A 19,097-nucleotide genomic window follows, 5' to 3' on the forward strand; every position below is an offset into this window, starting at 1 on the left:
GCCTGTGAGAAATCATCCTTTAGGTTAAAATGGTGAGATGTCAAGAGCAGAAAGTTGATCTATTATTGAAAGGTGCAATGAGTAGTTAATGGTGCCCAGGGAGCTGTACACGGACGCTCTTATGAAACGGGATTTTCATTTGCGTAGCTCCAGCAGGCACCTGCATGTATTCATGGCTTGAGTGCTTTTTTATGGCTGGTATATCTCTGCAGCCTAAATTGAGTCCTGTGGGAAAACGAGGTTTGGGGCTTTATTCAGGGCTATACGCAGTATTCATATAAAATGTAGGTATAATTTAACTAATATTCTGCTCCTCATGCAGTATACATTAGTTTTAAAGTGGTGTTCGTGTGTGTGTGTGTGTGTGTGGTCAGAAGTCATATTTGCCCTAGAAAATATCAAAACACTGCAGATTATGATTTATCTGTGCTTTTAAAGCCTTTTATTTAGTAATGAAGCCCCGCATGCACCTCCCTCTGCTGGCTCACGCTAAAGTGCTGCGCTAGGGAAAAAGGTCAAGAGAGTAATTTCACATCAATCACTGGCTGTTTATGTAATACTGTGCGTCACGCTCGCATTGTCAAGTTGCCCCTGTGTGACACACAGGGAGATGGCACGAAACTCCAATGCATACATAGGCTACAAGTGACCTTTAACATGCGGCCGGTCCCATGAATTATGACTTCATGGACGCTATGTACAGTACAGTGCATCACTGGTGCAGGAGGAGCGTGCACGCTGCCTCTTCTCCTCTGAACCTGGACAGAGGGTTAATGCAGCTGGGTCTCGTTCTCTCAGGACTTTGCCTACGACGATTTAAAGGTGGAGTTCAACGTGGACGCTCCTAATGGCGTAGTCATGGAGGGGTACCTGTTCAAAAGGGCCAGCAACGCCTTCAAGACATGGAACAGGTGAAGAAGATGGCAAATCTGTATTTCCTGAAACAAAGCACACATCACTTAAACAATGTAGATTTAGCACGAGCTGTTTATATAATGTTTCTTACTCATCCTTAAGCATTAACACAATATTCCTCTCTTTCTGTAGACGGTGGTTCTCCATACAGAACAGTCAGCTGGTATATCAGAAGAAGCTCAAGGCAAGTTTATACCAGATACCTCCAGGGTAAAGCAGGCTGTAGGAGGTTAAGTGTGACTGTAATAAGGGAGGATGTTGTGGTGACTTCCACCCGTCGGCTGCTTGGAGGTGAATCAGAAGGTCTCTTTAATCTGGAACTGGCTGAGCAGAAGCCACTGTGATTTCCAGGTCACCTGTCATCAGTGTGTGGTCAGGTAATCTGAGGCAGGGAACTTAAATGTCTTCAGGGTAAAAGCGCTGTTTCAGCGTTGCATTTGCAAACGAGGAGGAACGAGCGGCTGTTTGTGTGTCGGCAGGACTCTCTGACGGTGGTGGTGGAAGACCTTCGACTGTGCTCAGTGAAGCCGTTTGAGGACATCGAGAGGAGGTTCTGCTTTGAGGTTGTCTCTCCCTCCAAGTAAGGAACGCTCTCAGTAACGATGTCTAACATCAGCTGCATGCAGTGACCTTCTGTCACTTTGTTCCACTCAACAAATAGTCATGCTCTCCAGAAGATAAATTCTAATGGCCTTGACCTTTCTCTAGCTCCATGAGACTTACTGTCTGGTTTTGACTGAAGTACTGAACAGTATCTTGACTAAAATATACTACACTGCTTTGATTTGTTTTACAGGAGCTGTATGCTTCAGGCTGAATCTGAGAAGCTAAGACAAGCCTGGATTCAAGCAGTACAAGCTAGCATCGCCTCGGCCTACAGAGAAAGCCCAGACAACTACTATACAGAGGTGATAGTTACAATACTTGGACTTTGGCCTCAGTTATAGGTTGTGTTTTACTGTGCAACTCTATTAACAAACAGGTGTGTGTTCATATTCAGCATCTGGACAGAACGGCTTCTCCGTCCACCAGCAGCATCGACTCGGCCAGCGAGCTGCGGGAGCGGAGCACCAGAGGCGAAAGCATCCTGCAGCGGATCCAGTGTCTGCCGGGCAACGAGCAGTGCTGCGACTGCGGCCAGGCTGACCCCCGCTGGGCCTCCATCAACCTGGGCATCCTGCTGTGCATCGAGTGCTCGGGCATCCACAGGTTCAGAACCTCGTTCCATCCCTACGACCAAAGCACAAAGTCAAATCACATCAGCTCTTTTTTTAATTCGATTTGTTTATGGATATATAAATATTTAAATTTGTGCACGCATATTTAAAGTGAGCAAGTAATAGGAAAACAATGGGGAAAGTGAAGTAGAAATAGGATCATGTTCGAGTTGAGGCGTCTGAATCTTTTCCTCCTCACTGTGATTCTCAAGGCACTGCTCACATTCAGCCACACACTGTGTGGAGATTAAGTGCAGTGCGTTGCTTAGGGGATCAGTCTGGCTTGGCCTGGGGGGGGGGTAGAGCAGAGGTGCACGCATTGTGGAGCCCCTTGAACAGTCTAATTCTTTGAGATGATTCCGTTGAATGAGCGCATCCTGCTACTGACAATGAGCCGCCGTCACGCTTTGTTACATCACACTGTTGCGTCACTGCGGCTCACTCTCAAACGTGCAATGGGAAAAGTTCCCTCGGGAGATGTGTAACGATAACAGCTTACGTAACCTCAGACCCTGTGTCCGTATCACCCGTTGAATATTCATGCTCCCCCTTTGACCGCATCTTCTCATAGTGAGATCAGTCATTGTCTCTTCAAGGGGACAGAAACACTAGCATTTTTTCCTTCTAATGTTCAACTGTTGCCAGGAAACCAAAACGCTTAATTATAGGAACTTGGTGATTTGCATGACATTAGGAGCGGCTTTCCTCATTTCCCCTTAGATCAGGTCATCCCACAGTGACACAGTGTTTGATTCATCAGTAAAACTCCCCTCGTATTAGTTTTAACTGTATAGCCACAGAACACAAACAGCACATTTTGTATAAATTTCTCTTTGTTGCAGGAGTCTTGGGGTTCACTGTTCAAAAGTTCGCTCACTCACACTGGACTCATGGGAACCAGAATTATTAAAGGTACATATTGTCTCACGGTTTACAACATAGGATCAGTACCAGTCTCAGTGAGCTTTCATTTCTGGCAAAAATAATAATATAAACCTTTATTTTATCAAAAACCTCACTGACTAACGGTCTCCTTTGTAAGAGAAACAATATAAAAGCAATACAAAGGTTCAGACAGTCAGCTTGTTCTTCCTTGCAGTTGATGTGTGAGCTTGGGAACAGCGTCATCAACCACATCTATGAAGGCTCATACAAAGACCAAGGTCTAAAGAAACCACTGCCGTCAAGTTCAAGGTAGGAGTCTGTGAAAACCACACAACACACATGAACATGATCTCATGCACTTTTTCCACATCTGATCTTGTTGTGTTTTCCTCCAGGCAGGAAAAAGAGGCTTGGATTAGGGCAAAGTACGTCGAGAAGAAGTTCCTGAAGAAACTGGGCTCCACAGAGATACTCATCAACGGAGAGAGGAAGTCGGAGCGACGGTGGAGTGGGAAGAAGTGTCGGAGACACAACAGCGCCACCACCGTGCCCAAAACACGGCGGAGATACCGCCAAGAGCCCAGAAGTACCTCTCCATCCACCCTGTCGGCAGGTAACTAGACCTAAACAGACCTTACGTTATTTATTTTTACAAAATATTAAAAAATCATAACATATTTTCTTAGAGTTAATGTTTTTAAAGCATATTTTGCCATATTATTAAATTTAATTGTAGAATTATTTCTATTATTTCTCCAGTATGAGAGCTTAATAGTTTTTATCTGCTCATCTCACTGTTGCCACTTTGTTTTATATTTGTCTCACAGCTGCTGCAAAGTTCCGACGAGACTCCCTTTTCTGTCCTGATGAGCTGGACACCCTCTTCTCGTATTTTGACACAGGATCGGGGCCTCGAAGTAAGAGAATCACTATTCCAACGACGTCTTAGCATAAAATGCAAAGCACACTGTACCTGTGTGTAATGTGTCCATGTGGTGGCGCCCGCTGGTCCTGCAGGTCTGAGCAGTGACAGCGGTTTGGGAGGCAGCACAGACGGCAGCACAGACATCCTGGTGTTCGGCTCAGTGGTGGACAGCGTCACAGAGGAGGGTGAGTCCAGTTGTGCACAGATGGTCCCTTTGGTATTATACACTATTAATGACATTACAGGGTATTACATGCTAATATAAAGCTGCATTTGCGTCAGTAGCTACAACGCATGGACTCCGTGTTTTGATTTGCCTTGTCCTCAGCTTGTGAGATCTCTGAAGACTCGAGCGGCGAGGCGGAGCTGGAGGCCGAGCCGGAGACCTCGGACCCCGAGGACGTGAGGGACCTTCATCCGGGCGAACTGCTGTATAAAGCCTCAAAGGCCCGAAACCTTCCGGCCATGGCTGAGGCGCTAGCTCATGGCGCTGATATCAACCGGGTCACCGAGGAAGACGAAGGAAAGACCCCCCTCATTCAGGCTGTGACTGGGGTGAGTCAGTCTGGGGGAATTAGAGAGCGTTTGTTTGTTTTGCATCATGTCGGGCCTGGGCTAATTTAACCGGTAGTGTTCTTTTACTTTAGGGTTCATTGATTGCCTGTGAGTTCCTGCTGCAGAATGCTGCTGACGTCAACCAGAGGGACGCCAGAGGGAGGGGCCCCTTGCATCATGCCACGTATCTGGGCCACACAGGGTGAGGCATGTGGCAGGAAGCAGCTGTTTGCCCCTAGCATTAGACGTAACGCTTAGCACTTTATTGCTTTGTTTGGGGATTTCTCAGGGACTTAGAGCTCCGCAGCGTGGCATTCCTTGACACAGGAATTTAAAGATGTATCAGAGCTATGTTTCTTCTATGCGTCTTTCATTTGCAGGCAGGTTTGTTTATTCCTGAAACGGGGAGCCACACAGAACGACGAGGATGAGGACGGCCAGGATCCTCTGAGTATAGCTGTTCAGCAGGCCAATGCAGACATAGTAACACTGTAGGTTGATTTACAGTATCTATAGTGTCCATGTTCACTGAGGCTTATTGTCACCGATGTAAAAGCCTGTTGTCCCTCTCTGTTGTTCAGGCTGCGTTTGGCCAGGATGAACGAGGAGATGCGGGAGTCGGAGGGACCTTTTGGACAGCCAGGTCAATATCCAATTAGCAGCCCCACTGAACAACAGTATAAGAAATGCATTCAGGAGTTTATCTGTCTAAACATAGCACGGTACTAGAATCCAGACCAGTCAGGTTAAACAGTTTCAAACTGATTGTGAAAGCTTGTGTTGTTCACTTTTTCTTGCACTCAGATTAACTTCCTCTTAACAGTTCATTGGATATTTCCCAAATATTTCTAATGCAGTTTGTTGACTTTGACTTTAGACCTGAAGTAATGTCTGTCAGCAGAACACAGCAGAGATGAGAGGTCATTGCCAGGCAAAGGTTAGACAGATTTGAGGTTTGAAGATTTAATCAAGAAGTCAGATGTCACAAAGCGTCATTAGCATCAACTCTGGACCAACTGTTCTTTTATTTATTGTTACTGGGGGGTGTAGAGTGAACCAAAGACCTAATCCCTCTATCATCACTGCGTTTAATTTAATCCTGTTTTTACTGTATTGCAAAATGTTTTCAGAAGTAAAAACAGCGGGATATTTTTTCTAAATTCTTTGTCTGTACAGACAAAGTAATAATGCTGTTGTAGATGTTAACAGCAAATACCAGCATTCATTATAGCAGGAACATCCAATAATAGAGCTGAAAACCCAACAAACTAAATGTTCAGGTTCAAAAAGTTGGCCAGTCATGGGTGAATTTCACCAGTCATGTTATTTCACCATGTTTACAGTACATCCCAGGTGGAATAAACAGGGCTCTGGCTCCTACTGTACAGGCCTTTGTAAAGACAAATCTCAATGAGCTGAAAGAAACCTGACAAAGACAAAAGGAAATGAGAATGCAGAATGGGACCGGCTGCGTCCTGTTTCCTGCTCATGACGAGGTTACTGAGAGGCTCCCATAGCTGTGACTGAGAGTAAATGACAGAGGGATTTCTCTGCATTGATCAAGCAAATATTTTATGTTTGATTAAAAGCGTAATATGCACTTTTTCTTACTAACAGTAATGAGAATCTACTTTTACCTCTGTTAATTATTTTTCCTCTCAGAATTCTTTTGAATGCTTTGGTAATTTTATTTAATTCCCAGAGCAATAGTGCAATGACTACTTCAGCACAGATAATCTGTATTTTTTGTATTACGTTTGGCAACAATGCAGAAGGTATTTTTTTAAGCATGATATACTGTATTTTGATGGATTTTCTTTCACTGGAGCCCCACACTCATACAATGTCAGTATACCATGATCTCATTTTCAGCAATAGAGCCAACAGTCAGTTTGATAATATGGATAATTACCATACGAACTGCAGTGTTTTTGATAAATCACACTAATGTATTAAAGGTATGTACAGTGTTTGTAATGTAGGCTTGTTCATGGTACTTTGATGTGGACTAGGCCTACAGTACAGTAGATTTATTCCCAGTGTGTAGTGCATGGGCAGCTGTTGCTCAGGTCTTCCTCAGCCCAGTTGCTTTTCTTTACGTCTGTATCCAGTTTGTATGAATTTTTGCCATGTTGTCTTATTGAATAAGGTTAATATTCATATTATCCACATGCTGCCATACAGTGCATGGACGGACATTCATGTCAGATACAGCAGAAATAGATCCCACTGGCTTTCATTTCAATACAGGCAGAAGGTGAACTTGCAGAAACTCTTGATGCCAGTGAACAGTAGCAGGATGACTGTGTTCACTGTTATGTTCTTCAGTGACATCATGTCTGACCACCTCCTCTTCTTTGACTGTTTAGTTTTCTAGCTGATACTAATCAAGAAACATTATAAGTCAGAAAAGTATTTTTCCAAAGATGTTATTTCACGTTCACACATGTTGAGGACTGCTGGGGTTTAAACTAAACCAAAGACTTTGTCAGAGAGCCAACACGACTGTTTTTTTTTCTCATGCTGTAATGGTCAATTTACACAGACGGACTCCCTTATACGTTTAAGAGACTGTACACAAAAGACATTGTTAGGGACCTTTGAGGTTTGACTTCATAAAATGGCTGTTCTCAGGGATCCTGCATGTATATTACAGTACCTCAATTACCACTAATACTGTAGGTGAAACAGTATGTTCAAGCAACATTGAAATTTAAGCTTGCAATATGTACAGTATACTGTACTGTGTCATAACTGTCTCTGTTGTAGAATAGTCCTCTATCTACCACCCTCCAAGCTAAATTATTTTTAAAATATTTCCTTCACACCCTAATTTTATAAGTTGTAGTTAATGGTAAAAATGCCTAATAATTTGTGTACAGTCCCTTACTTGTGTTCATCGCGCCCTCCACCTCTCCTGCCAGTGATAGACTCAAAGCACTTTGAAATCTCACAATTGCTATTACTGTAATTCAGCCTTTTCTTATTTAGTGCAGTACTTTACAGATCTGACTACATGAATGAAGTAAACACTGACCAAACAATCATTTACATCAGGCCATCACTGGACTGTGTTGTACAGTACAAAGTGTCTGCAGTGTGTGAGTCAGTATAATATGTCAACAATTTGACGTTTGTGTATTTAAACAATCAACACTTTAACTGCTTGCTTCTAACATGACATTTTTAACTTTGTTTATTTTCTGTCTCTGACTGTTAAATTGTTATGTATAATTCTTTTGAATATTGTAAAGAATGTTTTTCTCTGAGTATACTGTACTTATTAACACTTCCCTGTTGCCTGTCTTTTGTTTTTGACTCTTATTGTTCTATAACTTCTTTGTGTCTTCTAAAATGCTACTGAAAATAAACTGAAGATGTGACTAAACACTAACCACTTTCTTCATTTCTAAACCCTCTTTGCATAACTTTTACATTTACTAAAACACATCTAACACAATTAACGCAATGCTAACTTCATGAGCTACAGTCTAACTTTTGGTATTTACATGCAGGCAGAATCTTAGTTGTATGTTTGGATGAGCATGAATAAGTGTTTTAGATCAAATCATTAATCTTAGGAAGCAAAAAAACAAACAGATCTGATTTATAGTAATACATTTTTCACTTTAATCTCTTTAGCAAGTGTAAACGTAATAGATAAACTGTAAATAATAAATAATCATTTTATATCTCATCATCATTTATACACAAATCCCACCTGTTACCAGTTCACCTGACAATTTGTGAATTATCCAAAACAATAGAAGACACTTCAAAATTGAATTACTATATACACTATACTATGACACTTTTCACCACATACTGTAGTATAGTACTGTAATACAGGCATGCAAACAATAAAAACTGAAATAGAGACCAATGAATTGTGCATTCATACACTGACTGTTTCCTATTTAGCTCCTCTACCACTCATAGAGAAGCAACAGTCCTATGGTTTGAACCCAGTGATCTCTCCCCGTTCCCCACTCACACACAAACACACAAAAAAATCTGGAATGTTCATTCCCCCTTTTAATTAGCCTGGCCTGGTAGCTCTCAGGAGACACAAAGGAGTTCAACTGCCTTTGTTATGCCAGTGGTTACCATGACCACGGAAAAGTAAAGGCTCAGTGTCTGAAAAGCTGAAAGAAGGAAGCGCCACGGTGCCTCAGTCAGCGTTTCCTCCTTCATTGATTGGGCTTTTCTTACGGGGACCCACTCTGCTGCCGGTTCTCTGATGGTTTCTGACTTTCGTGTGAAAGAGCGCTTGACTGTTTGGTGGCTGTGGCAGAACTTCTTTCTGTGACACTTGGATATCAAAGTTCGAACGGCATATGCTTTAAGTACAAAGTAAAAGTTAGGAAGAAGTTTATAAAAATTAATTTTTTGAGCTGACTTTGGCTTTTCGTGCAACAACTGGAATAATTTTCTTTATTTTTTCCCTCTGTGCTGTTCACCAGGAGACACCACATATCTTGACATCTTTAGAGAATTTTCCCACATGGCCTCCCACAACCCAGAGAAGCTCAAGCGAAGGAGTGTGCACTTTCGACACTCCTTCAGGTAGTCTGTCAGCGTCTGAGGAGGAACGGCATCATACAGTACTTGAAAAGTGGGACAGACACTTATCAGATATTATCTACACTGATGTAGAGGGGAAACCTGAACTTGTTATGGCCCAGAATTTATACATACATACATACATACAGTTGCACATGCATACAATATTTGGTCTATTTTACTCCAGTATTCAATCATTTTAAATGCACTTATGTAAAGTAGTCATGGCCTCTTTATGATGCTTCTTGTTTCACCTTTTGTTTTAAGATGCTTTTATTCCATGAGGATTGCTGGTCTTTTCCTCACACAGTATGTTTATGTACATAGAATTGCTTTCATACAAAAAATGTCAAGCACTTGTTTTGTTAATCTTTTTTTGTAGAAATCATTGCTTGCTCTGTTTCATTCTCATCAGTGTCTCACTGAAGAAACATCATCAATATCTGACATATGTTTTACTGCATGCATTAATTTCCATTACATTTTATAGATTTAAACTTGAATTTTGCTATGTTTTATGGCTAAAAAGAGTCACCTTCACCAAACCGTCATCTGAAAGACTTATTTTGGGTCTATTTCTATATGAATATCCTATGCATCGACTATGCTGGTGTAGTTGTTGTAATATTTTTACTTTACAATACCACTATAAAGTGCAAATGTTACCGTATATGTGCTGTGGTAGCAAAATAATATATCTGAATGAGCAGGAACGCTGGTGAATGACGACTGGAAATAAAGAGAAGGAAGAATTCTGTTTCTAAAGGTGTAGAGTGCTTTGTATTTCTTTACTGCAGCTAATACAACAGCGTCATCTAGTGTTTTTGTGCGAAAATTTTGTCTACCATCCATCAGCAATAAATGGGCTGTTACACTGTCAGAGTTGATCTTTTACAGTAAAGCAGGATAATGGTTATTTTTATATATATTATAAAAAAAAACCTTGAATAAGAAGTAGTCTGAGGAGTGTCCGTCTCACTCTCTTTTTAGCAGAGACAGTGCACGCAGTTCTTTTTGTACAGAACAAAATCAATTGATCTAAGTCCTCATTACATTACCTTAGAAATGAGAGCTTGTGTCCTAGGTCATAATAAATAATAAATTTACACGAATTATCCTATAATATAATTTAAACTTTATGTCGTTTGTTTATGTTTAATGTATTAACAACAAATGGACCAAATGTTTGTACCACTGGGGTTTTATTGCTTTGAGGTAATTTATTACTTACCGTAAGTACTAGAGTAGACGGCTGCAGCTGCAGCAGGCTCTCAGATTTTGCTGCCCTGACTAGTGTTTACGTCTCGAAGCAGGTTTTAAACTCTGGCCCAGTAGATTATTTCCACAGTAACATACTGCGAATTGTAGACGATCTTTGAGTGACTGCGGCCGTCGGCTCCGTCGACGTCTGTCAGGTCTCGGCGTTACGTCGCAGCGGTGGGAAGTCCTGCGAGGCTCCGGCGACCAGACGGCCAGCGGTGATGGGCGACCGTCTCTCCCGGCGACGCCGCTCGCCATGACGGCGTCCGACACTTCCACGGCATAAGGCGACTCTCGCTCGGCGGATTACGCGATGTGACTGCGGCACCGGGACTCCGACGCTCGCCGCTAGCTTAGCCGCTAGCTTAGCCGTTAGCTTAGCCGTTAGCTTAGTTAGCGCGCAGCCTCCCAGCTGCGGCCGGCTAGCAGCGCAGCTGATCGGCTGCAGCGGCGCAGGGCACCCCGGCGACGGCATGACGAGGCCTTAATGTCACATCTGCTACGGCGTGTTCAGGCATCACATACAGGTACTGGCATTGAATGTCACTTCAAATAGCTGTTAGTGTTATGCCAGCGACGTCGGCGCTAAACCCCTGGCCCAGATGTGCGCCGCAGGTGGGGCGCAGAGCAGCCACAAGGAATGGAGAAAGCACATCTGATGTCTCTATGTGCTAAGTTACTAAAATAAATAAATGTGATGAGTATAATTGCTCTGTGGGAGACAGTGATATATATTGTTAAACTATTTATAAATTATTAATAAATAGAAACTTGTTATTTTTTTCACTCATTTCAAAATAAAAGTGCCGAGGGATTATCATAATTAGTAATCATTTAATCCTGTCCACAGACATGGCGTCGCAGCTCCAGGTGTTCTCCTCTCCCTCTGTGTCCTCCAGTGCCTACTCTCGTTCAAAGAGGCTCAAAGTGGAGAACCCTGCCTGGGATGTGTCCAGCCAGCTGGGGGAAAGTTACTACCAGCAGAGCCCCACCCAGGGGGCTGCCCCCTCGACGTCGGGCTCCAGCTTCAACCCAGTGTACAACGCCAGCCAGATGCACCCACCGGCTGCAGGTTCCAGAGAGCACACCGTGGTCCGGGCAGCGGACAGCACAGGCAGCCTTCATGGACCTCCTTCATCCGCTTCCTCCTCCTCGTCCTCCAGCCGACGCGTCAAGGATGCCGAATCCTCCTCCCAGACCTGTGACATCTACAACAAGCAGTACAGCCTGAAGCGGAAGAGCGAGGAGGTGGACAGCAGCGACAGTGTCCAGATCCTGGAGGAGCTCTCGGCCCCCGTGGTCTCGAACCGCACCGGTGCCGGAGGGGGAACCACCACGGCGCAGTCCATAGCACATTCCACGTCGACCACAAAGAGCAGCAACTCCCACAGTGAGGGTGACTACCAGCTGGTGCAGCATGAGATTCTGTGCTCAATGTCCAACAGCTATGAGGTACTTGAGTTTTTAGGACGCGGCACCTTCGGCCAGGTGGCAAAATGCTGGAAGCGGGGGACAAACGAGATAGTGGCAATTAAGATCTTGAAGAACCACCCTTCTTATGCTCGGCAAGGTCAGATAGAAGTAAGTACGACGTTCTAAAGATGAAATAAACAACACTCCAAACTCACTTTTAGAGACACAAGCAGCTGATTAAGCAACATGCACACATCTGTGAAGCCAAACTAGTAATTCTATATTCTATTCTATTCTAATAGCTGCCTATAGAACATTCTGACTGTGCCAATGATGACTCACTAGTTTTCCAAATATTATAGTGTGGTGTTAATTATTCAATTATTTCAATCTATAGCAGCGTCTCAAACATGTATGTACATTATTAGTATTATTGATAGAAAAGTTCCTATGTTCAGCTGCAGCTAACACAGAGGAATAAAACAAAAGGAACCAGTGAAGGATGCTGATGGGAACATGGCAAGTGTGTCTAGTGTGAGGGATGGATTAGTTAGGGTGAGAGAGGAGAGGAGGCTGACGAATGGAAAAGTTGTTTGCTCAGATGAAATACTGGAGGCATGGAGATGTTGAGATGGAGCACGGTGATTTTGTAAACCAGATTGACAATGTTTTGGAAAGAGTGACAATGTACTGTAGTAACTTTAACTGGAATTGAATCATAAAGACAGGATGACAGGTTGTAGTGGACAGTAGTTGATGGATGAGATCAGCTTCATGGGTGTTTGCGGGCGTATAATACTGTAAGCAGCATGCAGGTTGAGCCTAGAGAAACACTAGGGCAATGAAAACAGCCAAAAGCTTCTACTTTGAGGGGTCCATTATGATGTTAGTGCCTCCACTGACGCCGTCTCCTCCCGTCTCTCCGTAGGTGAGCATTCTTAGCCGTCTGAGCACAGAGAATGCCGACGAGTTCAACTTCGTCCGCTCGTACGAGTGTTTCCAGCACAAGAACCACACGTGCCTTGTGTTCGAGATGCTGGAGCAGAACCTCTATGACTTCCTGAAGCACAGCAAGTTCAGTCCTCTGCTGCTCAAGTGCATTCGGCCGATTCTGCAGCAGGTGGCGACGGCGCTGATGAAGCTGAAAAGCCTGGGGCTGATCCACGCCGACCTCAAGCCTGAGAACATTATGCTGGTGGACCCCCTGAGGCAGCCCTACAGGGTTAAAGTGATCGATTTTGGCTCTGCCAGCCATGTATCCAAAGCAGTTTGCTCCACCTACCTACAGTCACGATACTACAGGTGAGAATGTACAACGGGGACTTTGAATCATCATCCACTGTGTATGTATTTTGTGTAATAACAACTAAAGTTATTGTCATTGTAGAGCTCCAGAGATCATTCTGGGTCTTCCTTTCTGTGAAGCCATCGACATGTGGTCACTGGGATGTGTCATTGCTGAGCTGTTTTTAGGATGGCCTCTCTATCCTGGTGCCTCAGAGTATGATCAGGTCAGCTGCAGCACTTTCAGTTATACTACTGTGTATGTGTGCACTACATATTCAGAATTTGGATGCTGTATAATGAAACATCGGAAGATTCAGATCCCATGTGGACATGTTTCATATTTGTCTCAAACGTTACTAGACTAGATTTTGGTGGTGAAAAATCAGGAAATGGGTGTAGCTTGAGTGAACGGAGGCAGAGAGGCAACACTGAGGGTAAAATCAGGACAGGCCTTATATTGTAACCATGTGATAAACTGCTAGTTGAGTGTCATAAACATCCAAAGGGCATCACTGATCTTATTTTCTATTTCCCATCCCAGATTCGTTACATCTCTCAGACCCAGGGCCTGCCAGCTGAGTACCTGCTGAGTGCGGGAACCAAGACCAGCCGCTTCTTCAACCGAGGCCCCGACTCCAGCTATCCCCTCTGGAGACTGAAGGTAAGCGACTTCACACGTTCAGATCACATCAGCGTCCATTAGCGTCGAACGCACCGACGACTTCTGCCCCTCTGTTGCTGCAGACGCCCGCAGAGCACGAGGCCGAGATGGGGATCAAGTCAAAGGAGGCAAGAAAGTATATCTTCAACTGCCTTGACGACATGATGCAGGTGAGGAGGCGACGTTTCTAACGGTGCAGTGTGTTCGATTGACTGCTGTGCAGATGCCACCTGTCTGTCGCTCCACAGGTCAACATGATAAACCTGGAGGGGACGGACATCTTGGCAGAGAAGGCCGACAGACGGGAATTCATCGACCTGCTGAAGAAGATGCTGACCCTCGACGCAGACAAGCGGATAACGCCCATGAAGACGCTGAACCACCCCTTTGTTACCATGACGCACCTGCTGCACTTCCCTCACAGCTCCCAGTAAGCCGACAGGAGCCAACCAGTGCCAGTGCAAGCGTGCACGGGACCTCCATGGGTCTTTTCTGACACGTGTCTTATGTTGCAGCGTCAAGTCCTGCTTCCAGAACATGGATATATGCAAACGCAGGTGCAGCGCCTTCGAGAGTGGAAAGAATATGTTCGCCAGCAACAGTGGCCCAAGCGCCGCCACCAACCTCACCGTAACCTTCAGTAGCCAGTTAAACCAGCATAATCAGGTGACATATAGGACATATTTCTAGGCGCCGTCTTTGAATCATGTAACACCTGTGAACGTCGTGTCTTCCAGATGGCCTCGGCGGGCGGCCAGTCCCTGTCTCTCAGCAGCAACGTCCCGCTGTTGAACTACCAGCCTGGCCTCTACCAGCAGGCCACCATCAACATCCCGGGCCTGACCCAGCAGGGGGTGCCCCTGCAGACCAGGCCCACCCAGCTTTGTGCCCAGGCGGAGCCCTTCCAACAAACACTCATAGTTTGCCCGCCCACCATACAGGGTGAGAATGGCATGTGTTGACTAATCACTTACTTAATTTGACAGTACGCAGTACGAATGCAGTACTTTTTTTAGTTTGTAACCTAATGACCCTCCGATTTCTCCTACCAGGTCTTCAAACTTCCAATAAACCCTCGGGTTATCCAGTGAGAATGGAAAACTCTGTACCTTTAGTTCCTCAGAACCATTCATCCCAGTCTCTTCACATCCAGCCTGGAATGCTGGCACAGGTAGGACCCCCGACAGAACTTCAGTGGTTTCATAGTGGACACACAGTGGACACGACTGAGCAGCTCTTCATCCAACATGTCTCCATAGCTGCCCCTTCATGCTGTTTTACTCTCGTCATCAGCAGCATCGTGGACACATGTCTGAATTAACCTCAGCGGTCATGCGTTCCGTCTGTTGCGGCTGTTTCACAATAAAAGTCCCCCCGCCTGTTTCCCTGCTGCTTTTATTAGAGACTGAGCAGGAAACAAAAGAGACTGACATAAAATTACAAATGGTGGTAATGAACGAGCAGTCATGCAATTGAGTGTGGGAATGTTTTACACTAAAACATAACATGCAGAGAAAGTATAGACATCTTAAATATTGTAGATATAGTATTATTATATTATATTATAATATTATAGATGGTGTGACATAAGAAATATAATTACATAACATAATTACAATAACATTTTGAACTTTAGCACTTTCTAAAATGTAAAAAAAACAAAAGTCAGTCATCAAGTCAAACAGACCCAAAATATTCCCACAGAGTGCCATTGTACGGCTGCACGCTTGGCGTCGGCGGAAAACGTGTTTTTCTTAAGCTGCTTTCAGCACATTTACCTCTCTTGTAACATATATATCTCTCTCTTTGCACAGGAATGAGTCTGCAGTTTCACTGCGGCATGTTCTGGTCGTGGAGAATCTGTGTGTTTGTGTAACAATAAATGTACTCAGCAAATGCATTGGGACAGCTCTGCTTGTGTGTGCTAGTTAGTTTGGTTCGTATGTGCCTGTGTTACAGCAGGGTTGGCCAGCAGGCACACAGCAGATCCTCATCCCCTCCACCTGGCAGCAGATGCCAGGTGTGGCCATCCATAACCCTGGCCAGGCCGTAGTGCCCAACTCACCCATGGGAGCGTCTACCTCCGACAGTCAACATGCCTCTGGCTGGAGGTGAGCGTAGTCAGAAGAGACTCTTTATCATAATATTGCATATTGATAACTGATGCAGTCAAAATGTAAACGTATCGTTCCTTATGTCAGGGGCCGACATGGAGGTCAGTATGATGGCGTCAGCCTGCAGGACTCTGGCGTGGGCCATCACACTGCGTCTCAAAACCACACCTCAGGGGCCACGCACGCAAGGTCCCAACAGGGCAAGAGGTCCAAGACTCGACATGTTGAGAACCGAGCCAGGTAGCTAAGAAAAAAAAATAGATGCTAGAAATGGATGTATTCAGATTTAGAACTAAGAGACCTCATTTTCCTCTGCAGGCCTGTGTCGTCCGTGCATTCCGCCACCTCTGTGCTGCACAACACTTCCACATCAGCTGGTGACCAGTCCCAGCCCATCGTCATCTCTGACACACCGAGTCCTGCCGTCAGCATCATCACCATCCACAGCGACTCAGAGGACGAGAATGACAGGAAGTTCCCCGCTGCCTGGTGAGCGCGTCCCCACGTTGCACTCATTTCAGTCACGTCCAGAGGGACTTTTTCTAGCGTGGACTCTACTTTGTCTCGCAGCTCTGGGACAAGCCAGAGGACCAATGTGATAAGCTGCGTGACGGTACATGACTCCCACGACTCTGACTCATCCACCAGCAGCCCCCTCAGCCCCAAGGCCAGCTCCCAGCCGAGCAAGTCTTTGGCCGTCGTCATGCCCTCTGTGAAGAGCCAGCCTGGAGAGAGCACAACACACAAAGCTCCAGCAGCTCCAGGTCCGCGGGGAAGACATCCCCTTCTGTTCTGTTCTCCTCCGTTTTGATCGACAAACTTATTTATTTGGAAAATGCTTTTTTCAATCAAGAAATGAACCAATGTGACTTGAGAAACCCTGTCATCAGTTCAACGGATTCCACTGTAACTCCTGCATGCCTGTGATCTAACTCTTTGTCTTCTGTGTGGTTGGTGATGTTAGATCAAGCCACAGTTGTCTCTGGAAAGTCCAGGAAAGCGGCCGCTCAGCAGTCCAGTCGCCCTGCGGATTCCAACACTGATCGCCACCAACGGGCTGCATCCAGCAGATCTCAGCCCCTCAACCTGAGTCAGGTAAGCCTGAATAACTACATGAAGTCAAGGTGAAGGTTGACATCACTCACTCATTCAGGAGCTGATTGCCACAATGTTGTCTGTGCAGGTACAGCAGTCTGTAATGTCGTCATCCCATGACCAAACAGGAAGCACTGGTTCCCTGAGGCGACAGCCCACATACCCTCCCGTGTCCTCCCACTCATCGTACCGGCTTCACGAGAACACCCTGTTCAGCTCCACCCCCAACCTCTATGCCTACCCGGCGTCCGCTGCCCTGGCCTCCGTCTCTCAAGCCGTGGACCAGATGCAGGGAAGCTCGTCCCACAGCGGCAGAGCGACCGGGGCTTACTGCTCTCTGGCTCTGCTCCAGAAGAGCGGCGGCTTAAGCCTGGGAGGCTCTGCTGCAGGACAGTACGGCAACCCTCACCACCCACAGCAGCAGCAGCAGCAGCAGCAGCAGCAGCTGGGAGGGCAGCCTTTACACCGCTCTGGGGCTGCCTACCAGCGCAAACTCCAGTATCCCTACCTGTAAGGACCGGGGTCCTGATGGAGACGCTTAAGCATGAAAACCAAAAGGATGCTGAGACTAGAGAAGAGCACAAGCTCGACACAGTCGGCGATGATTGGACGTTTCAGTTGAACCCTTTATCTTTTCTTATTGGTTTTAAAACTTTCTCATTATTTTAAAGTAAATAATGTAATAATATTTTAATCATCATTTTGAAAAGCTATTCGCACTCGGGGTTTAAGTTACACCGGTGTGTTAACAGTGTCCGGGTCTTGTTTCTGGCGCTACTAGAAAACCAAGGCCAGTGTGTTTTGGTTTAATGCTGAGAAGAATTGAGTTTAAGTTCAAGAGAAAAACACTGTCATGAGATGAATGCTCAGCTTTAGGTTCAGGTTTATTGCATCAATATAAATGAGCGCGATGTTCATGCTCCTATTATTATCACTATGCTGTTGTTAAATTGAGTTGAGCCTTACTTATTAATTAATTAACTAATTAAACCAACTTCTGTTGTCTTTTTAGGTTCTGTGGGTGTGAGTTTTGTGTCCTACAAGAACAAATGTAAGCTGTACTGTATAATGGTGTTTCACTGTGTTCTTCCCATGTTTTCCATTCTGTTTCAGTATCGACCATCCACTCGATTCTATTTAAACGTTTACTGTTGAATGAGGCCTGTTCTGTCGGTGTAGTCTAGCGTGTTTTATACAGTTAAGGCTGCATGTGTTTAAGATGGAGTACATGTAGCATTCAGGCTAGCTCCGCGAACTGCAGCTGCTGTGGTGTTCACCAGACTGGAGCCTGCAGAGGGGTTCATTACGTTGCTTTTATTTTGTACGACAAAAAACCTTTCTGATATTGGGAAACTTCAAACTCTTGTCGTGTGAAGTGATGTCTGTGAAGTCAAGTGCACATGAAACCAGATTGGATCTCCCACTTAATCGTGTACAAGTCAAAGCCATCTAGATGACAACTGAAGTTGGAACTGTGAGTAACCTAATCTGACCAACATCATTTATAAAACTAGGAATTGATGTTCAATATGTTACTGCTTCTTAACAAATTATCAGTTTGGTGAAATTATGGTTGTTCTTACAATCCTGCTGTGTTGTGAAGTGCTGCATTACATAGAACGCACAATGAACCTTAATCCGTATGTACGCAATAAAATCTTCTCAAAACCAAAATGTTTTTGATTGAGCGTTATACACAAGCACCATATAACAAATCACCCCCCCAAACACACATCAAATAATGGATTATTTAAATTAAAATGTATCTACAATTTACAAAACAATATTACTGTTCCAAATTTGGATTGTCACTTTTTAAAGTATTTCTTTTACTAATGTATTGCGATTTCTACTTCTACCATTGTTCAGAATGCAGTCATCAAGGGGAAAAAAGCATCTTGAGCAAATGATGCGATACAAAGTATTTACCAGTATGTTTGTTATATATTTGTTATATTAAATCTTATCTTACATAACACTTACAGGGCACTGCAGCACAATCTGAACAATACAAAACTGAGGAATGTAATTCCATTGTTTGGTCATGCATCTAAAACGTGGTGCGAGTGGGAAGAGATGGAGAACTTCCCAAAGGGCACAAAACGAAAACATTCCTTATGAACTAAGAGAAGGACGCAAAGATCAGCATTGCAACAACGCGAAACGGAGTACAAACCTGCAAGAGTCGTATATGCACTTTTACACTG

General features: G+C 44.5%; 2 protein-coding genes across 5 annotated transcripts in view; both read left to right on the forward strand.

The window, feature by feature from the left end:
* LOC114859267 (arf-GAP with coiled-coil, ANK repeat and PH domain-containing protein 3-like) overlaps positions 1-9,825 on the forward strand; it is a 32,255-nt gene extending 22,430 nt beyond the window's left edge. Inside the window, exons 11-25 of one of the 3 annotated variants that reach the window (XM_029157290.2) lie at positions 799-911; positions 1,048-1,099; positions 1,395-1,495; positions 1,712-1,823; positions 1,916-2,124; positions 2,975-3,044; positions 3,232-3,326; positions 3,413-3,630; positions 3,845-3,934; positions 4,026-4,127; positions 4,271-4,497; positions 4,590-4,699; positions 4,878-4,988; positions 5,079-5,140; positions 8,961-9,825. In XM_029157290.2, the coding sequence (XP_029013123.1) occupies positions 799-911; positions 1,048-1,099; positions 1,395-1,495; positions 1,712-1,823; positions 1,916-2,124; positions 2,975-3,044; positions 3,232-3,326; positions 3,413-3,630; positions 3,845-3,934; positions 4,026-4,127; positions 4,271-4,497; positions 4,590-4,699; positions 4,878-4,988; positions 5,079-5,140; positions 8,961-9,067 (1,779 nt within the window). In that variant the 3' untranslated portion in view covers positions 9,068-9,825. Of the gene's footprint in view, positions 1-798; positions 912-1,047; positions 1,100-1,394; positions 1,496-1,711; positions 1,824-1,915; positions 2,125-2,974; positions 3,045-3,231; positions 3,327-3,412; positions 3,631-3,844; positions 3,935-4,025; positions 4,128-4,270; positions 4,498-4,589; positions 4,700-4,877; positions 4,989-5,078; positions 5,141-5,374; positions 7,892-8,960 lie in introns of those variants that run through there. The other 2 variants (XM_029157291.2, XM_029157292.2) reach the window with 2 other exon arrangements.
* A 572-nt stretch (positions 9,826-10,397) lies between these two features.
* hipk1a (homeodomain interacting protein kinase 1a) lies at positions 10,398-18,564 on the forward strand. Of its 2 annotated transcripts, none has more exons than XM_029157289.3 (16): positions 10,398-10,847; positions 11,171-11,901; positions 12,662-13,035; positions 13,121-13,244; positions 13,562-13,681; positions 13,765-13,851; positions 13,930-14,111; positions 14,197-14,347; positions 14,419-14,623; positions 14,734-14,852; positions 15,644-15,792; positions 15,883-16,035; positions 16,114-16,284; positions 16,366-16,559; positions 16,760-16,890; positions 16,979-18,564. In XM_029157289.3, the coding sequence occupies exons 1-16, from the start codon at positions 10,808-10,810 to the stop codon at positions 17,402-17,404; spliced, it is 3,357 nt and encodes a 1,118-aa protein (XP_029013122.1). In that variant the 5' UTR covers positions 10,398-10,807; the 3' UTR covers positions 17,405-18,564. The 2 variants fall into 2 exon arrangements, with proteins under 2 accessions (XP_029013122.1, XP_029013121.1); XM_029157288.3 differs by having other exon boundaries at positions 10,401-10,847; positions 15,641-15,792.
* Positions 18,565-19,097: the final 533 nt, after the last annotated feature.

The sequence above is a fragment of the Betta splendens genome, chromosome 7, assembly GCF_900634795.4.
Source record: "Betta splendens chromosome 7, fBetSpl5.4, whole genome shotgun sequence".
NCBI lineage: Eukaryota > Metazoa > Chordata > Actinopteri > Anabantiformes > Osphronemidae > Betta > Betta splendens.

What these genes read in the sequence shown, in the direction of transcription:
- hipk1a (XM_029157288.3), top strand. Translation starts at nt 10,808, where the DNA reads ATGTCACATCTGCTACGGCGTGTTCAGGCATCACATACAG. An exon ending in CTACAGTCACGATACTACAG is followed by an intron (nt 13,036 to 13,120) that starts GTGAGAATGTAC and finishes TTGTCATTGTAG; the next exon opens with AGCTCCAGAGATCATTCTGG. An exon ending in CAACATGCCTCTGGCTGGAG is followed by an intron (nt 15,793 to 15,882) that starts GTGAGCGTAGTC and finishes TCCTTATGTCAG; the next exon opens with GGGCCGACATGGAGGTCAGT.